Source organism: Theropithecus gelada, chromosome 3 (genome assembly GCF_003255815.1).
Source record: "Theropithecus gelada isolate Dixy chromosome 3, Tgel_1.0, whole genome shotgun sequence".
In the NCBI taxonomy this organism is placed as follows: Eukaryota; Metazoa; Chordata; class Mammalia; order Primates; family Cercopithecidae; genus Theropithecus; species Theropithecus gelada.
In genome coordinates this window covers 105,089,072-105,105,612 of record NC_037670.1, presented here as the reverse complement: position 1 = coordinate 105,105,612, position 16,541 = coordinate 105,089,072, and the positions used below count along the sequence as shown (strand labels likewise).

General features: G+C 35.1%; 1 protein-coding gene across 1 annotated transcript in view; it reads left to right on the top strand.

Moving 5' to 3' along the window:
- The window catches only part of GLCCI1 (glucocorticoid induced 1), a 131,094-nt gene that overhangs the window by 23,823 nt on the left and 90,730 nt on the right, over positions 1-16,541 (top strand). Inside the window, exon 3 of the mRNA XM_025378612.1 lies at positions 14,627-14,778. Within this exon, the coding sequence (XP_025234397.1) occupies positions 14,627-14,778 (152 nt within the window). The remainder of the gene's footprint in view (positions 1-14,626; positions 14,779-16,541) is intronic.

The following is a 16,541-nucleotide window of genomic DNA, read 5'->3' as shown; positions in this document are numbered from 1 at the left end:
ATATTTATTTCATAGTAAAGGCTAAGGAGACCACTTGTGATATCCACAAGTTTAACAAATGTTTTGTAAGTAGATATACTAGGTGTCAGATAAATGAAAATATGACAACATTCTTGCTTTTTAGGAACATACCTCCTGGTAGATAAGTCTTGCATTAATCATTTAAGTGCAAAGTAAACAGATTTTGAATGTTAGTTTTTTTCCTCTTCTCTCTCATTCTAAAGTGAAAGTAAAATAGCTGAGATATAGGTGAAAAGAGAGAGATACAAGTGTGTGATGGGACATTTCCATGAGAAATAAGTGAGCTACATTATTTATAATGCTCCTAACATGCATAGTCCAGTTCTTGTCACCTGGTAATACTACACACATTGAAAGGATTTTAAAAATGTAATCAGAAGTGAAGGGAGAGAGAGAGGAGAGGAAAAAATCCACTGTAGCTATCTGGCTTGGTGTGGTTTTCTTTTCCTCCTACTTTGAGATGAGTCCAGTACATCTGGAGGTATTATTCGGTTTTGTATTCCAAATGCCCCAGGTATTCTAGGTATTGTTAATGATTCAGGCTGTATCTAAAACTATCATCTGAGATTAATTCACTCATTTCTTGGGCGCTTAGGGTGAATAGTACTCTTTAATTGTTCGTTGAGGAGAAAAATTTAAATACAGTAAACACTCAAACTTTGCGACTGTAATCTGTTTGTATCTCCTGGACAGTGCCATTTTGACTGAAGCACAATTCAATCGGTAATATCAATTGACTCTTTTTGACTAAGATAATAATGCCCAGTTTTGTGGCTATTTTAGAGAAATAAAGCATAATGCTATCCTCCAATATTTTATGGCACTTTGTTCTACACTTATTTATGCTGCTGGTTGTTCTATTTCTTCAGTTGCTCTCAGTCCTTGGCAACACTTTCTGGCAATCTTTTACACACAATATTTGTAGAATTGTTGAGGTGGAAGGTGTTCTGTGTATGCAGACATAGACTGGTGTTTTACTGTGTTCTGTTTTACTCGTGAACTCTGCAATACTGTGATTTGTGTAAGACATTTTCCTTCAGGATATTTTCTGCAGCTTTTGGCCATTTCCAACTTTATGAAGCATTTAATTTTGGATAAACTACTGCTTCACAGCTACATATTTGATTCTTTGGTGTCAATATATATGAAAGTAAATGGTAGAATAAACATCTGTGTTTCTGTATTTCTGAAGCCTTCATTCTGTTGAGTCTAGTTATTCTGGGTTTACTCTAGAAAAGTGTAGCTAGTTGTGTTTCCTAGTAAACAACATATTCACCATTGCTGGATTTGGGGACACAATGTGGGCGTGGGGAGAATACAGCTTGTAGGCTATATTTAATTTACTAGATTATTTTGCATTAAGCAAATCAGTGGTATCCAGACATATTTCAGTACAGATTTCTATTTATCATTTGCTTTGCAGCAGTAGATTAGCTTGACTGGCAATCATACCTTAGGTTAAGTAGTTATTCTTTTTCCTAAGCCTTTCCCCTTAATCTCTTCTACATTTAACCATGGATTTAACTCTTCACCCAATTACTAGGCAGTTACGAGCTAATTTGTAATTATTACATAAGCAAAGTGTTTAAGTGCTTGAATCTTTTGTTTATAAATTGTGTGTTAAAATATATTTGGATTTGGAATTCTACAACTTTTCAGTTTAGATATCATGAGAAGGGCTATTCACTTGTCTAGGAGACTGTTGTGTTTTCTGTATTATATTTAGCTGTTGCTCTTTATTCAAATAGGAGATAACAATGCTGATAATTTTCCAATTAGAAAAGTAACATTCTAATTCTGAATGTTACTTTTCAGAATTAGAGAAATTATAGGCATATAGCTATCTAAATACATTATTTTACATGGCATAATTAGATTGTCCTTTTGTAGAGATTCCATAATATTAATAGTCATAATCAGCTTTTTCTTGGCCTTGAAAATAATTTTAGGGATGCTTTATTCTTTATTGACATGTCCAGTAGAGGGTAAGGTGGTGTGGAAGGAGCCTGGTTATTCTCTTTGTTCCTTAAGAGGCCCTTCTAGATTTACCCCATTGCAAGGAGAAGATCTTCCTGAAGGCTTTTATCTTTTCTATATGGCCCTTTCTTCAACCCCTTTAGCCCATCATCCCAGCATTTCTCGTGGTAAGTATCTTTCTCCATAAAAGGAACTACTATTTCTTAATCCCTTCCTGGTTCTTGCTATAGACTTCCATAGGATGCACTTGGAACTTTGTGAGTGTCAGGCTTGGAGGGAGAGAATAGGCAAAAATCTATTGATGGTTTTAGTGTGAATCCTCCAATTTTAGTTACTTTCCCCTCTAGATTGAGTGGGAACTGATTTCTTTACTAGGTTACTTAGGTAGAAAACTTCTCTCTCTAAGGTTAGCCAATTCAACAACATTGGAGGAATATGAAAATTTATCTATTTTCTCTCTCTCTCTCTCTCTCTGTCTCTCTCTCTCATATATATGTATATATATATATATATATATCTGACTCTAGAAAGAATTTAATAACTCACATTTAGTTATCAAACATTCTGGAAATCTATAGTCTTAAATTCAAATGTGTTGAGAGGGAAACAGTATAATTTTACTATCCTTTTATGGTCATTTCTTCCATTTAGTGGTGGAAGACTTGCCCATAGAGATACTGAACATACTACTGCTCTCTTCTCTGTCAAAGGTGCTAACTGAATGATTCACACCTTCCACCAGTTCTTAGGTTAATTCCTTTCCAGGCTTTTGACTGAAGAGCATTCCTTAATAGATTTTCAGGAAAGACTTATAGGAATAATATTCCATAAGTCCTTGCTAGTTCTATAGCAAGAACTCAGATATAGGTTTTTTAATCTGTGACCTTTATACTTGAAGATTACTTTAGCTTTATCAAATATATTTGGTATGTTGATTATTTTCCCCAGGTATAAGTATGTCCTTTCAGTATGTCTTTCAAGTTATCTTTTATTTTAGGAGAGTTTTTAAAATTATAGTTTTTAGTATTTTTTGTTTTGTTCCTTTGGTCATTTCTTGAGGGACTCCTGTTGTACACATTTGTTGGACCTTCTTTGCCTGTGTTACATATTAATTTCTCTTGAAATCTTGCCTCCTCATTTTTTTAATTCTATAGTTTTTTTCTTACCATTTCCTATTTCTGTTAAGGCATTACCCATTGTGTTTATTCATTCTTGTGTTTCTTGTAACTTAGACTTCATCCCTAAAATAAGTTTTGATATCTTTTCTAAGTTTTTGCTGAGTTTGATCACCTCTGTTTTCATATCTTCCTTGCTGTCAAACACATCATTTCTGAATATTTTTTAAGTACTGAGGTTTTTCATCACTGTTGTCATTTAAAAAAGGATTTGTAGCTTACTTTGAAATGTTAGGTCACAATATTCATCTTATATGGGTATGTCTTTCTGGCATGCTTTAATTATTCATAGGGACATCTTTTATTCTTTGTATGCTTTTATTCCCTTATGATAACTTTAGGAAGAATCTGCTATTCTTTTCTATTGTTCATTTCTTTTAAGTAAAATGATTTTTTTTTGTACTTTTTAATAGGGTGGATAGTTCATGATACCGTTTCTGTCTTCAAGGCTGTAGTGCTCCCACTTTTATTGTTTTTGTAAAATGACTTTAAATAAATTCTCGATTCTGCTGTCTCCCTGACTCCATTGTGCAACTTTTTCTCAACCTTCTCTTTTCTTTGCTTCTGTCTGCTCAATTTTGATTAGACTCCCAGTAATTTCTCTTCACTGTTGGATTCCATGTTGGAAGCAGTTCTTTTTTGTTAGATATGAGCATAGTCATATTGCTGTAGTATCTCAGACTTTATTGAGTTGATGTCCTCTTGCCTTCACTTGCAAATCAGATTGTGTGGAATCTCCTCCTAATTTAGCTACTATTCTAGATTGGCCCTTTACATTTACCTATTAGTGAATTTGTTCTCTGAACCGTCAGAAGCCTGGGTACATTCCTTTGCTGTCTCTCACACAGATGCTGATACCACTATGGCCCAATACTTTTTTATGCTTTCTCCCAACTCACTTATATTTGGTCTTTTATGGAGATATTTTGTGACATTATTATGTTGTAGATGGCAATACTCCTTGACTTACAATGGGGTTACATCCTGAAAAAAAATATTTTAAGTCAAATATGCATTTAATACCCCTGTAAATCCATTGTAAAGTCAAAAAATTGTGAATCAAACTATCATAAGTCCAAATGCTTCTTGACTTAGGTACTATGGGGTTATATCCTGATAAACACATCAGAAAGTCAAAAAATTCTAAGTTGAAATATCGTAAATGTGGAACCATCTGTATTGTCCTTGAACTTTTGTTTGGCTGTTGTCTTAATCTGTTTTGCATAGCTATAACAGAGTGTCACAGACCAGCCTAGGCAACATGGTGAAACCCTGTCTCTACAAAAAGTACAAAAATTAGCCAGACATGTTGGTTCATACTTGTAATCCCAGCTACTCGGGAGGCTGAGACATGAGAATCACTTGAACCTGGGAGGCAGAGATTACAGTGAGCCGAGATCACACCACTGCACTCCAGCCTGGGTGACAGAGTGAGACTCTGTCTCAAATAAATAAATAAATAAAGTAGCTATAGAATATTATAGCTAGTTTATAAAATTTTCAGACTCAGGGTTAAATTATTTAATGAAATTAAATTATTAAAATCCAAATTTCACTTATATATTAGAGCAGTCTGATTTAATTTTACTCTGGCACTTTCACAAAAAAGAAATTCATTTTTCACAGTTCCGGAGACTGGGAAGTACCGTATCAAGGTACTGGCATTTGGTGAGGGCCTTCATACTATGTCATCCCATGACAGAGGTAGAAAGGCAAGAGAGCAATAGAGGGTTGACCTAGCTCTTATAACAACCTGCTCTTGTCATAACATTAATGCATTTGTGAAGGCAGAGCCCTCATGGCCTAATTGCCCCTTAATGGTCCCACCTCTTAGAGTGGTAATTAAATTTCATCATGAGTTTTGGAGGGGACATTCAAGTGTAGCAGCTTTCTTCATTGCTGTCTGTCTGTCGTTAAAATCTATTCTGTCAGCATCTTCATATTGTTGGAATACTTTGACAAAACTTTTATGTAAGGAACTGTCTTGAATATTGACTTACTACTCTTTAATGGACAGAAAATACTACATATATTGCATAGATATACATAAAGATACACACAAACACACACATACACACTCTTCATATTTGTCAAGGTAATGGTTTCACTTCAAACACTAACAGTGTTTGTGTTTCTGTATTGGTGTTTGAAGTGAAACTGTTACGTGAACAAATATGGAGAGTATGTGAGTATGTGTGTTTGTGTTTTATGTATGTCTGTGTATTTCTGTATGTATGGACATCAATCCCAAGTAAAAGCAGGTGAAAAATTTTAGTAGTATCCTGTACTAGAAGAGTTAATATTTTTCTGTTCGTTACCTCTATTTCTCATTAAATAAAAAGCAAATTTTGAGGGAAAATGCTTTTTCCTGTATGTCATATATTGAGGAAATTATTCCCTACTTAATTATCAAGGTGTGTGACCAGTAATATTAGTTAGCACTTTGGGAGGCCGAGGTAGGCAAATCACTTGAGCCCAAGAGTTCCAGACTGTCCTGGGCAATATGGCAAAACCCTGTTCTCTACAAAAAATACAAAAAAAATTAGCTGGGCGTGGTAGCAATTGCCCGTAGCCCCAAATACTCAGGAAGCTAAGGCAGGAGGTTCATCTGAGCCTAGGAGATCAAGGCTGCAGTGAGCCGAGATCGTGCTACTGCACTCCACCCTGGGTGACAGGGCAAGATTCTGTCTCCAGAAAAAAGGAGAGAGAGCCCATTTTATAACCTTTATTGTTGTGCTTTTGTTAAAAACAGTTTTTCTTTATAAGTTGAGATGTAATAGTGAGTCTGTCTCGTTTGATAAAAAATTTTCCAAACTTCGGTGCTTTAACTAGAAGTTAAATTCACAGAATTTTTTTTTTTTTTTTGAATTAAATAACTGGCCTACCTGTGAGGCTATTTTTTTTTTTTTTATTATTATACTTTAAGTTGTAGGGTACATGTGCATAACGTGCAGGTTTGTTACATATGTATACTTGTGCCATGTTGGTGTGCTGCACCCATCAACTCGTCATTTACATCAGGTATAACTCCCAGTGCAATCCCTCCCCCCTCCCCCTTCCCCATGATAGGCCCCGGTGTGTGATGTTCCCCTTCCTGAGTCCAAGTGATCTCATTGTTCAGTTCCCACCTATGAGTGAGAACATGCGGTGTTTGGTTTTCTGTTCTTGTGATAGTTTGCTAAGAATGATGGTTTCCAGCTGCATCCATGTCCCTACAAAGGACACAAACTCATCCTTTTTTATGACTGCATAGTATTCCATGGTGTATATGTGCCACATTTTCTTAATCCAATCTGTCACTGATGGACATTTGGGTTGATTCCAAGTCTTTGCTATTGAAATTCACAGAATTTTGTGAAATGTTGTTTTCTGATTAGGAATATTTGTGTTCCTTTTGCTTACAATATGACTTTCCACCTTTGGGCAGTTATTTTAATTGTTTTTGTAGTTGCTAATACTTTGTGATTACTTTAGTATATGAACTCAGTAGTCACAGTGGATTTTAGATGTTTGGAATTAACAGAATTCATTTGAAATTTATAAGGCTGATGAATCTCCTTCTACTAATTACTACTTTGCTAAAGTTCCTTAAAGGACTATCATTCTGCCACCCCCCCCAAGAAAATGAACTTAAAAAATATCTTTTGCCATATATGTAATTTTAAAAAATGTATTCCAAATATCAGAGCTCCATCTTAATTTGTTGTGTACTTTTTCAGTGCTTGTTACCAGGCTTCTTTTAGCCATATTAGTGAAGTTTTCTTTTCAACCTTGATGCAAAGATACTCGCTTGAGTTTTCTTTGAAAATAGATTGAAGACCTCCTTCTAAATGTCTTAACTTGTGTGTCATTTGACATAAGTTTATTGGGTGAGCTATAACTTAGAGAATCATGCCTAAATAGCTGCCTGACTACATTTTTTGGTTTGTTATTCCTGATGGACCTCAAGTTACAGAGTTTTGTCAGGCCTCATTTGGTCAGAAGCATGTTTGTTTTTCTTGTCAGCTTCTTGATTGGTTTCTTTCCAGATTCTGCAGGGCAGCCATATGGTCATTTCTGCATGTTTTCTAGATTGCGTGTGTGGCAGGGTTCCAGGTTTGGTTGATTAGTGCCCACACTGAGAAAACTTCAGTTTTGCTCTTTAGTTTTATTTCAGATAGCATATTCACAACTAGTATCCTTTCTGTCACTTATGTGAAGTTCATTTGAATTTGGTGATTTTATTTTATGTGGTGATTTTATTTATGTGGCCCATGTATGTGGCTAATGTTTCATCATTCTATATGCCAAGAAGGAAGACTGTTAATAGCTGTTGAAGTGCTTAGATTATGCTAATTTAGGAAAACGAAATCTAGTAATAATTCTATTGGATGATAAATATTAATGTACATATTGGGTACAGATTGGGTAGAAAAACATACCAGTAGAAAAACATACCAGTCACCTTTCCACATCTTGTATTCTCAGTTATTTTGTTACCTTTTTTTTTTTGAAATTTATTTTGAAAATCATTCTCTATAACTGCAAGACAAGGAGAAAATTAATGTTAGTGGTGATAATACATTAAAAACTATAGCTTTCAAGGTATTACTTCTCATTACAGAATTAATGAAGTAAATTTCTATTAATAAAATTGAGCTTTAGCAAATTTATGCTTAGCCTTAGTGAACCAATAACAGGAAATTTCCCCACCTGTATTTATTTATTGGCTATTTTTGATCTTAGGTAGATTAAGAACTATATCATTTCCAGATATTTTAAAGTTGAAGAAAAGCAACTTAATGTCTTGTATTCAGTCTGTTCTTGATGAATTTGGTATTTTGATTTCAATAAAGATTGAATTAATATGAATAAGTGAAGTTAAACATCATGAAAACCTCACTGACTACCTGTTAAAGATAAAGATTTTATAAAGTAGCTATAGAGGCTGCGTGTGGTGGCTCACACCTGTAATCCCAGCACTTTGGGAGGCCGAGGCGGGCAGATCACTTGAGGCCACGAATTCAAGACCAGCCTGACCAACATAGTGAAACCCTGTCTCTACAAAAAATATAAAAACTAGCCAGACATGTTGTTTCATACTTGTAATCCCAGCTACTCGGGAGGCTGAGACATGAGAATCACTTGATCCTGGGAGGCAGAGATTACAGTGAGCCAAGATCACACCACTGCACTCCAGCCTGGGTGACAGAGTGAGACTCTGTCTCAAATAAATAAATAAATAAAGTAGCTATAGAATATTATAGCTAGTTTATAAAATTTTCAGACTCAGGGTTAAATTATTTAATGAAATTAATTATTAAAATCTAAATTTCACTTATATATTAGAGCAGCCTGGTTTGCTTTTACTCTGGCACTTTCGTTTTGTAAGAGAGCCTACTTTGTTTTTTTCAGACTTACATTTTTGAGGAGGTAGTTTTTTTGGTTTCAGTTTTTAAAATTTTTTTTATTTTTATTTTTATTTTTATTTTTTTTTGAGACAGAGTCTCGCTCTTGTCGCGCAGGCTGGAGTGCAATGGCGTGATCTCGGCTCACTGCAACCTCTGCCTCTTGGGTTCAAGCGATTCATCTGTCTCAGCCTCCTGAGTAGCTGGGATTACAGGCGCCCACCACCATGCCCGGCTAATTTTTGTACTTTTAGTAGAGACGGGATTTTGCCATTTTGGCCAGGCTGGTCTCAAACTCCTGACCTCAGGTGATCCGCCCACCTCAGCCTCCCAAAGTGCTGGGATTACAGGCGTGAGCCACTGTGCTGGCTCAGGAGGTAGCTTTTATTGTAACTACTTTCAACTTTTATTTGCATGCAAAATGCCTTGTTTGTGTGGTTGGGTCTTTTTCCGAAGAAGCTATACTGTACTTTATCTTTCTTAGTTTCTAGTGTTCCTAAGCATTCTACCTTAGAGTGTTTTGTATTTAGGTTTTAAGGTTCTGATTGCCATGGCCAAAACTTAATTTATTAATAGATAATGACCTTTTGAAGGAGCTGTCTGCATGTTTAAATTTATTACATCGAAAAGTTTGGCTGCTAGTCACAGATTCCAAAGAATTGGTTGACTTTTTTGCAGCAGGATATTTTCTAGAGTGTATAGTCAAACTTTTAATGTCTCTAAATAGGTTATTGCCCCCCAAAATTTATTTTTTGAGGTACAGAAAGAAAATATTTCTGTATTTTTATTTTTTATTTCCTACATATACATTTATATTTTTCTGTTTTATAATATATAACATATTAGCAATATCATAGATATCCAGTTCATAAAGAAGCAGCTACACATTACTGCATGCCTATATATTTACCAATAGGAACACCTAGTCAAAATAATTTGAAGACCACAGTTCGGACAGAGTAGTTATAGAAAGTGAACACTAAGGGTAGAGTGTGTGATCTTTTTAAAGAGATAGGTAAAGATTCAATGATTAAAAATATAATAGGCCGGGCGCGGTGGCTCATGCCTGTAATCCCAGCACTTTGGGAGGCCGAGACGGGCAGATCACGAGATCAGGAGATCGAGACCATTCTGGCTAACACGGTGAAACCCCATCTCTACTAAAAATATAAAAAATTAGCTGGACATGGTGGTGGGCACCTGTAGTCCCAGCTACACGGGAGGCTGAGGGAGGAGAATGGCGTGAACCCGGGAGGCAGAGCTCGCAGTGAGTCGAGATCGTGCCACTGCGCTCCAGCCTGGGCGACAGTCCGTCTCAAAAAAAAAAAAAAAAAAAATATATATATATATATATATATATATAAATATATATATGTAAAATAAAAGAAAAATTAAGTAAATATAGAGTAAATAAGTGAAAGTAAATATAGATTAGAGTATTATTATACAGACCAAGGGACTCATTTATAGATTATTTATGTATTTAACTCATTATAAAACATTAAAATGGGCTGAGTATTGTGACTCATACCTGTAATCGCAGTGCTTTGGGAGCCTAAGGGGAAAGGATTGCTTGAGGCCAGGAGTTTGAAATCATCTTGAGCAACACAACGAGACCCCCATCCCCACAAAAAATTTAAAAATTAGCCCTATGTGGTGGTGCACACTTGTAGTCCTAACTACTGTAGACCCAGGAGTTCCAGGCTACAGTGAGCTATGATCACACCGGTACACTCCAGCCTGGGCAGGCGACGGAGCAATACCCTGTGTCTAAAAAGAACAAGGCTGGGAGTGGTGACTTATACCTGTATTCCTAGCATTTTGGGAGGCCAAGGTGGGAGGATCGCTTGAGCCCAGGAGTTTGAGACCAGCCTCGTTAATATAGTGAGACCTCATCTCTATAAGTTTAAAAAATTAGCTGGGTGTAGTGATGCGCACCTGTGGTCCCAGCTACTCAAGAGACTGAGGCAGGAGGATCACTTAAGTCTGGGAGTTTGAGGCTGCAGTGAACTGCGATCATGCCACTGTCCTCTAGCCTTGGGTGACAGAACGAGACCATCTGTAGAAAACACAAATAAAATAAATTTAACACCACCCCCTCAAAAAAACCATTAAAAATGGTTCCTATTGTTTATTTACTAAACTAAAAGGAGTTTTAATAATTAAATGGACTACATACAACTTTTCAAATTGTTTGGAGCAATTTAAGTAGAGGCGCAAGTTATTCAGTTAGAATGGTGTTTCCTTATCTGGTTATAGCTGACCTTTATATAGGCCTTTTAAATTTAGAGGTCAACTGATAAATGTTGGCTTTGCCTCTCAACAGTTTGTTGTCTTTTGTTTCTTCATGATGGAAGGAATTTAAAGTAAACTTTAAAATTTTAAACAAATTATTATAAATTGGATAATGGGAGATGTTACTTTTCTGTTTCCCAGTGTTGCTAAAATTAGTAGGTATTTATCACCAGGAAAAATATTTTAAAAATTAATATAAATAACTTCTAGTCGTGTTAATAGAACTAGAAAGAGTTTGTGTGTCTTCCAAGTTACCTATGATTTGGGGAGGAGGTAAAGATAAAAGGAGAAGAAACAAACAATAAAACAGAAAGCATGTAGCAAGGAAACATTCCAAAATAGGAAAAAATTACATGACAAGTTAAACCAGATTTGTTATAACAATAAATATAAGTGGGATAAGCTCACCTTGTACAATCAGAAGGCTTGCTGCAATGTTTTTTTCAAAAGGTATAAAAACATACTTTGTTTTATGATACACATAAAAAATCTTTTAAGAGCTTGTAAATGAAAGGGTGGGCATACCATGCAAATTAACAGAAAGAAAGCAGAAAGGGGTCATAATAGTATGATAAAATTTAAAAAATAATTAATGCGACAAATTATAATAGTGATGCATATAAGCTGTAATGTTGATGTCAATAATCTATATGTACCGTTTGCCATTACGTAATGGCCTTCTTTGTCTCTTTTGATCTTTGTTGGTTTAAAGTCTGTTTTATCAGAGACTAGGATTGCAACCCCTGCTTTTTTTTCGCTTTCCATTTGCTTGGTAGATCTTCCTCCATCCCTTTATTTTGAGCCTATGTGTGTCTCTGCACATGAGATGGGTCTCCTGAATACAGCACACTGATGGGTCTTGAATCTTAATTCAATTTGCCAGGCTGTGTCTTCTAATTGGGGTATTTAGCCCATTTACATTTAAGGTTAATATTGTTATGTGTGAATTTGATCCTGACATGATGTTAGCTGGTTATTTTGCCCGTTATTTGATGCAGTTTCTTCCTAGCATCGATGATCTTTACAATTTGGCATGTTTTTGCAGTGGCTGGTACTGGTTGTTCCTTTCCATGTTTAGTGCTTCCTTCAGGAGCTCTTATAAGACAGGCCTGGTGGTGACAGCATCTCTCAGCATTTGCTTGTCTGTAAAGAATTTTATTTCTTCTTCACTTATGAAGCTTAGTTTGGCTGAATATGAAATTCTGGGTTGAAATTTCTTTAAGAATGTTGAATATTGGCCCCCACTCTCTTCTGGCTGCAAATCAAAACCACAACGAGATACCATCTCACACCAGTTAGAATGGCGATCATTAAAAAGTCAGGAAACAACAGATGCTGGAGAGGATGTGGAGAAATGGGAACGCTTTTACACTGTTGGTGGGAGTGTAAACTAGTTAAACTATTGTGGAAGACAGTGTGGCAATTCCTCAAGTATCTACAGCTAGAAATATCATTTGACCCAGCGATCCCATTACTGGGTGTATACCCAAAGGATTATAAATCATGCTACTGTAAAGACACATGCACACGTATGTTTACTGTGGCACTATTCACAATAGCAAAGACTTGGAACCAACCCAAATGTCCATCAATAATAGACTGGATTAAGAAAATGTGGCACATATACACCATGGAATACTATGCAGCCATAAAAAGGATGAGTTCATGTCCTTTGTAGGGACATGGATGCAGCTGGAAACCATCATTCTCAGCAAACTATCACAAGGACAGAAAACACTGCGTGTTCTCACTCCTAGGTGGGAATTGAACAATGAGAACACTTGGACACAGAGCAGGGAACATCACACACCGGGGCCTGTCGTAGGGTTGGGGGAACAGGGGGAGAGAGAGCATTAGGAGAAATACTTAATGTAAATGACGAGTTAATGGGTGCAGTAAACCAACATGGCACATGTATACCTATGTAACAAACCTGCACATTGTGCATATGTACCCTAAAACTTAAAGTATAATAAAAGAAGAAAAAAAAAGAATCTATATGTGATAAATAATATAGAACTAAAATATAAAGGTCAAAAACGTGCAAAGAATAAAGAGAATTTTTAGAACTCAATAGTAGTTTAAAGATTTTAGAATACTCTTCTAAGTCTGTAACAGATAAAACTGATAATTATTCCTATATTCTATAATTTAATTCAATTGATATATAAGACAAGGACCTATATATTCTGAAAATAAAATACCTTCTCTTTGATTTATGAAATGTTTATAAGAAATTACCATGTTTTTGGTCACAGGGAAAATTTCAGGTAATTCCAAAGAGTAGAAATGGGTTCCACTGGATTCTCTGCCTTCAGTACAATACAATTGGAGCTAAAGTAATACAGATAAAGAGGAACTCTGGTAATTTTCAGATCTTTTCTTACAATTCTTGGGTCAAAGGAAAAAATAAAAACTGTAGTTCTAAGCTATTACCTGCATAATATGATAACATGCATTTTGTTCTGTTTTTCTGGTAAACTAACTATTCTGATTTCAGGAAGGTAAAGGACAGCATTCAATAATAAATGTTTCTTCACCCTCTGTAAAGAGGAAGGCATTTTTGATGTGAGATATGACTCTGAAAAGACTCTTAGCCTTGGGAACTTGTAAATCTGCTGGATCTATCATAGAATGCACATTAGTAGTACATTATTTAGGATGGATATATGGAAAGTCCTCTATAGTTTCCTTATAGATTCGGTATTCAGTGTGATTAATTTTTAACAGAGATACTTGTGATACCCCTGTGGAAAGGAGAAGTTATGGCAGATTGATTGAACTGTGTATAATGTCTAGAGATTTTGGGTTCTTTTTACCTCTGTCCCTTGTTTGCGTCTCTTGTTCAGTGTCCCTCTAGGCCTCAAATTCTTCGTCTGTGAATGAGGAAGTTGGATTAAAATATAAAGTTATTTATGCATGTTATTATTGTATAGCTGTGAATATATTTATTAAGTGAGTACTGAATGTTGACTCCTATTTAGTCTGTAGGGTTTAAACTTATGCTCTGATGGGGGAGAGAAACAGGTTTAGGGTACCCTGAAAGCAGAGATAGGCAAGTATATCTTGGAAGGGGAGAGGAAAGGGCATTGGGGAAATTTTCACAGAGTCAGTGTGACATCTGAGCTGGTCTTGAAGATAAATGGATTTGTCAAGTAAACAAGAAAGAGAGTTCTAGGCTTAGGAAGTAGAATGTACAGAGGCAGAAAGAGTGTATTTTACCTTTGGAAAAACACAGGCCATTCATGTGATGCTTAGCATGGGATTATGGAATAGCAAAATATTAAACATTGAGGCATATGGCACCCAAATCGTGAAAGCTTATTATGTCATACTAAATAATACGGGTTTTAAATTAAAGACAATGACTAACCATGGAAATGTTTTCTATTTGGGCATGACACTGTAAAATTTAGTTGAAATGGATACAGGGATAGCAGTTAGAAAACTGGCAGTTCAGGTGAGACATGAATGAGAGTCTTAATTAAAATAATGGCAATGAGATGATATGCAGATTTATATAAAATGGATAGGCTTCATAGGGCCTGTGGAAGCCCTGGAAATGTATGTAAGATTTAACATGAATGTATTTTCCTTGGGACATGGTTCATACATTTCATCTGATCATACAACAGGGCTATTAGTGTAAATATACATATAATGGGGAAAACTGACAGGATGACATTCTACAAACTATGAAGTTAAAGAACTTTAAATTTTATTTTCTTCACTAATGACTACTCTTTTTTTTTTTTTCTTCACTTTTTGTAGCGGACAGGGCAAAATCTCAGCAAGTTCGAACCTCTAGTACAATAAGGCGAACCTCCTCTTTGGATACAATAACAGGACCTTACCTCACAGGACAGTGGCCACGGGATCCTCATGTTCACTACCCTTCATGCATGAAAGACAAAGCTACTCAGGTAAAAAAAAAAAAAAAACAAATCAAAATCAGTTTATTACCCTGCACTTCTTCTGTTTTGATCACAGTAAAGAAAATGTAATATAATCAAATTTTCCCAAATTTGAAATAAATCCAACCAAGGAAGAAAGGAAAAATCCATTGTTTTAAATAAACTTTGCAAGAATTGTTTTTTGTCATCTGGGTTTTAGAAGTTTTGAAATTCTTTAATACTTAAATAGCACATCAGTCTATATTACATGGTTTTAGACATTTACATTTGTTAATGTCTAAAATTAATAGACATTAATTTTAAGAATTGCTTTGCAATAGCAATTAAAATGACTAGTAATCATTTTAGAAAAATATAATTTTTTTAAAAAGAGTTTGCACAGTTCTTGAAAATAATTTATAAAGTAGTAACACATGCCTAATGAAATCTTGTTGGAGAATTTATTTTTTTCTGTTTAAAACCAAGACTAAAAGCCTTCAGAGGGAAATATAAATTAACTCTCACATTTTCCCTATTTTTGGAAGGATCTCCGAGCTTTTGATTTGAAAAGCTTTTCCTCCATGTCAGAAAAAAATCTGAAAACATCTTTATTCATGATTATCTGAGTTCTTGACCATACCTTCATAACTGTAGTCAATCAGCATTTATTGGCATAAAGAAGAATACTAAAAATATAAGAGTTAGTCATTGGCTTTAAAAAACCTGGAGCACAGTTAGGTAGATAAGATACACATTTATAAAAATTGGTAAAAGAAGACAGTATATAATTAGATGTTAGATGAATAGAGTATGTAAATGTGAGGGCATTCAAAGGAAAGAACATTTTGGGCTTTGTAGGTTAGGGAAATAGAATAATTAGAGTTTCATGTCTGAAGACTGAGGAAAAAGAAAGTTTTGGACATGATCTATAAAACTCTGCTTCTCAGTTTTTGTCATTTTCTTTCTCAGGCAAGCTTGAAGCTGTGAAATTGGCTGCTTCTTTATTATCTATCTCATCATTTTTGTCCTTGTAATATTTTATGCTGCCCTACTCTTTTGCTTTCCATTCTTCATTTAGTGAGGAAGGTCATAAGTTTAATATGGCAGGCAGTGGAATTTCCAAATAGAAATAACTAGCAAAACTTAGAGGTGTGGGCTTGGACAATTAGAGATCTGGACACAGATAATTAATTCAGAACCATCCTTCCAGAGGAGTTAGATTCACAAATATGATAAAATGTAGGTATAGAAAATAAAATTTAAAAATAATAATTAAAAAAAGAAAAAAAAATTTTTAAAATGTGGTTATAGAGTATGAAGGAAGGTGGTCAAGTGATAGAGGACTTAGTTTTTGGAAAGGTATATGCACACACAAAAAAACTAATGTATTCATCTGAAAGCAGCAAGAGGAGGAGGTAGTTAATATTTATTAACTATGTATGGTGTACTATTTGTTTTATAACTTGTTTCATTTAATTCTCACAAGACCATGGCAACATTACACAGATGGAAAAGCAGTCACTCAGGGAACTTAAATGATTTATCTGGGAGTATAACGCTAGAAAGTGTTGGAGTCAGATTTCTAACACAGGCTAATCTATTAACCAATATAAGCTCCATTTTTATTAAAATAGGATTATAGGATAATACAGACATATATATGTATGTTATGTATATATGTACCTAGTGCTGTGACATTGCACTAAAAAATGGTAGCTATTCTTTTTAGATTGCCAAAAACACTCACAAAAAAACCAACATATGAAATGTAGCTATGTGCTGACGGTGTCCAG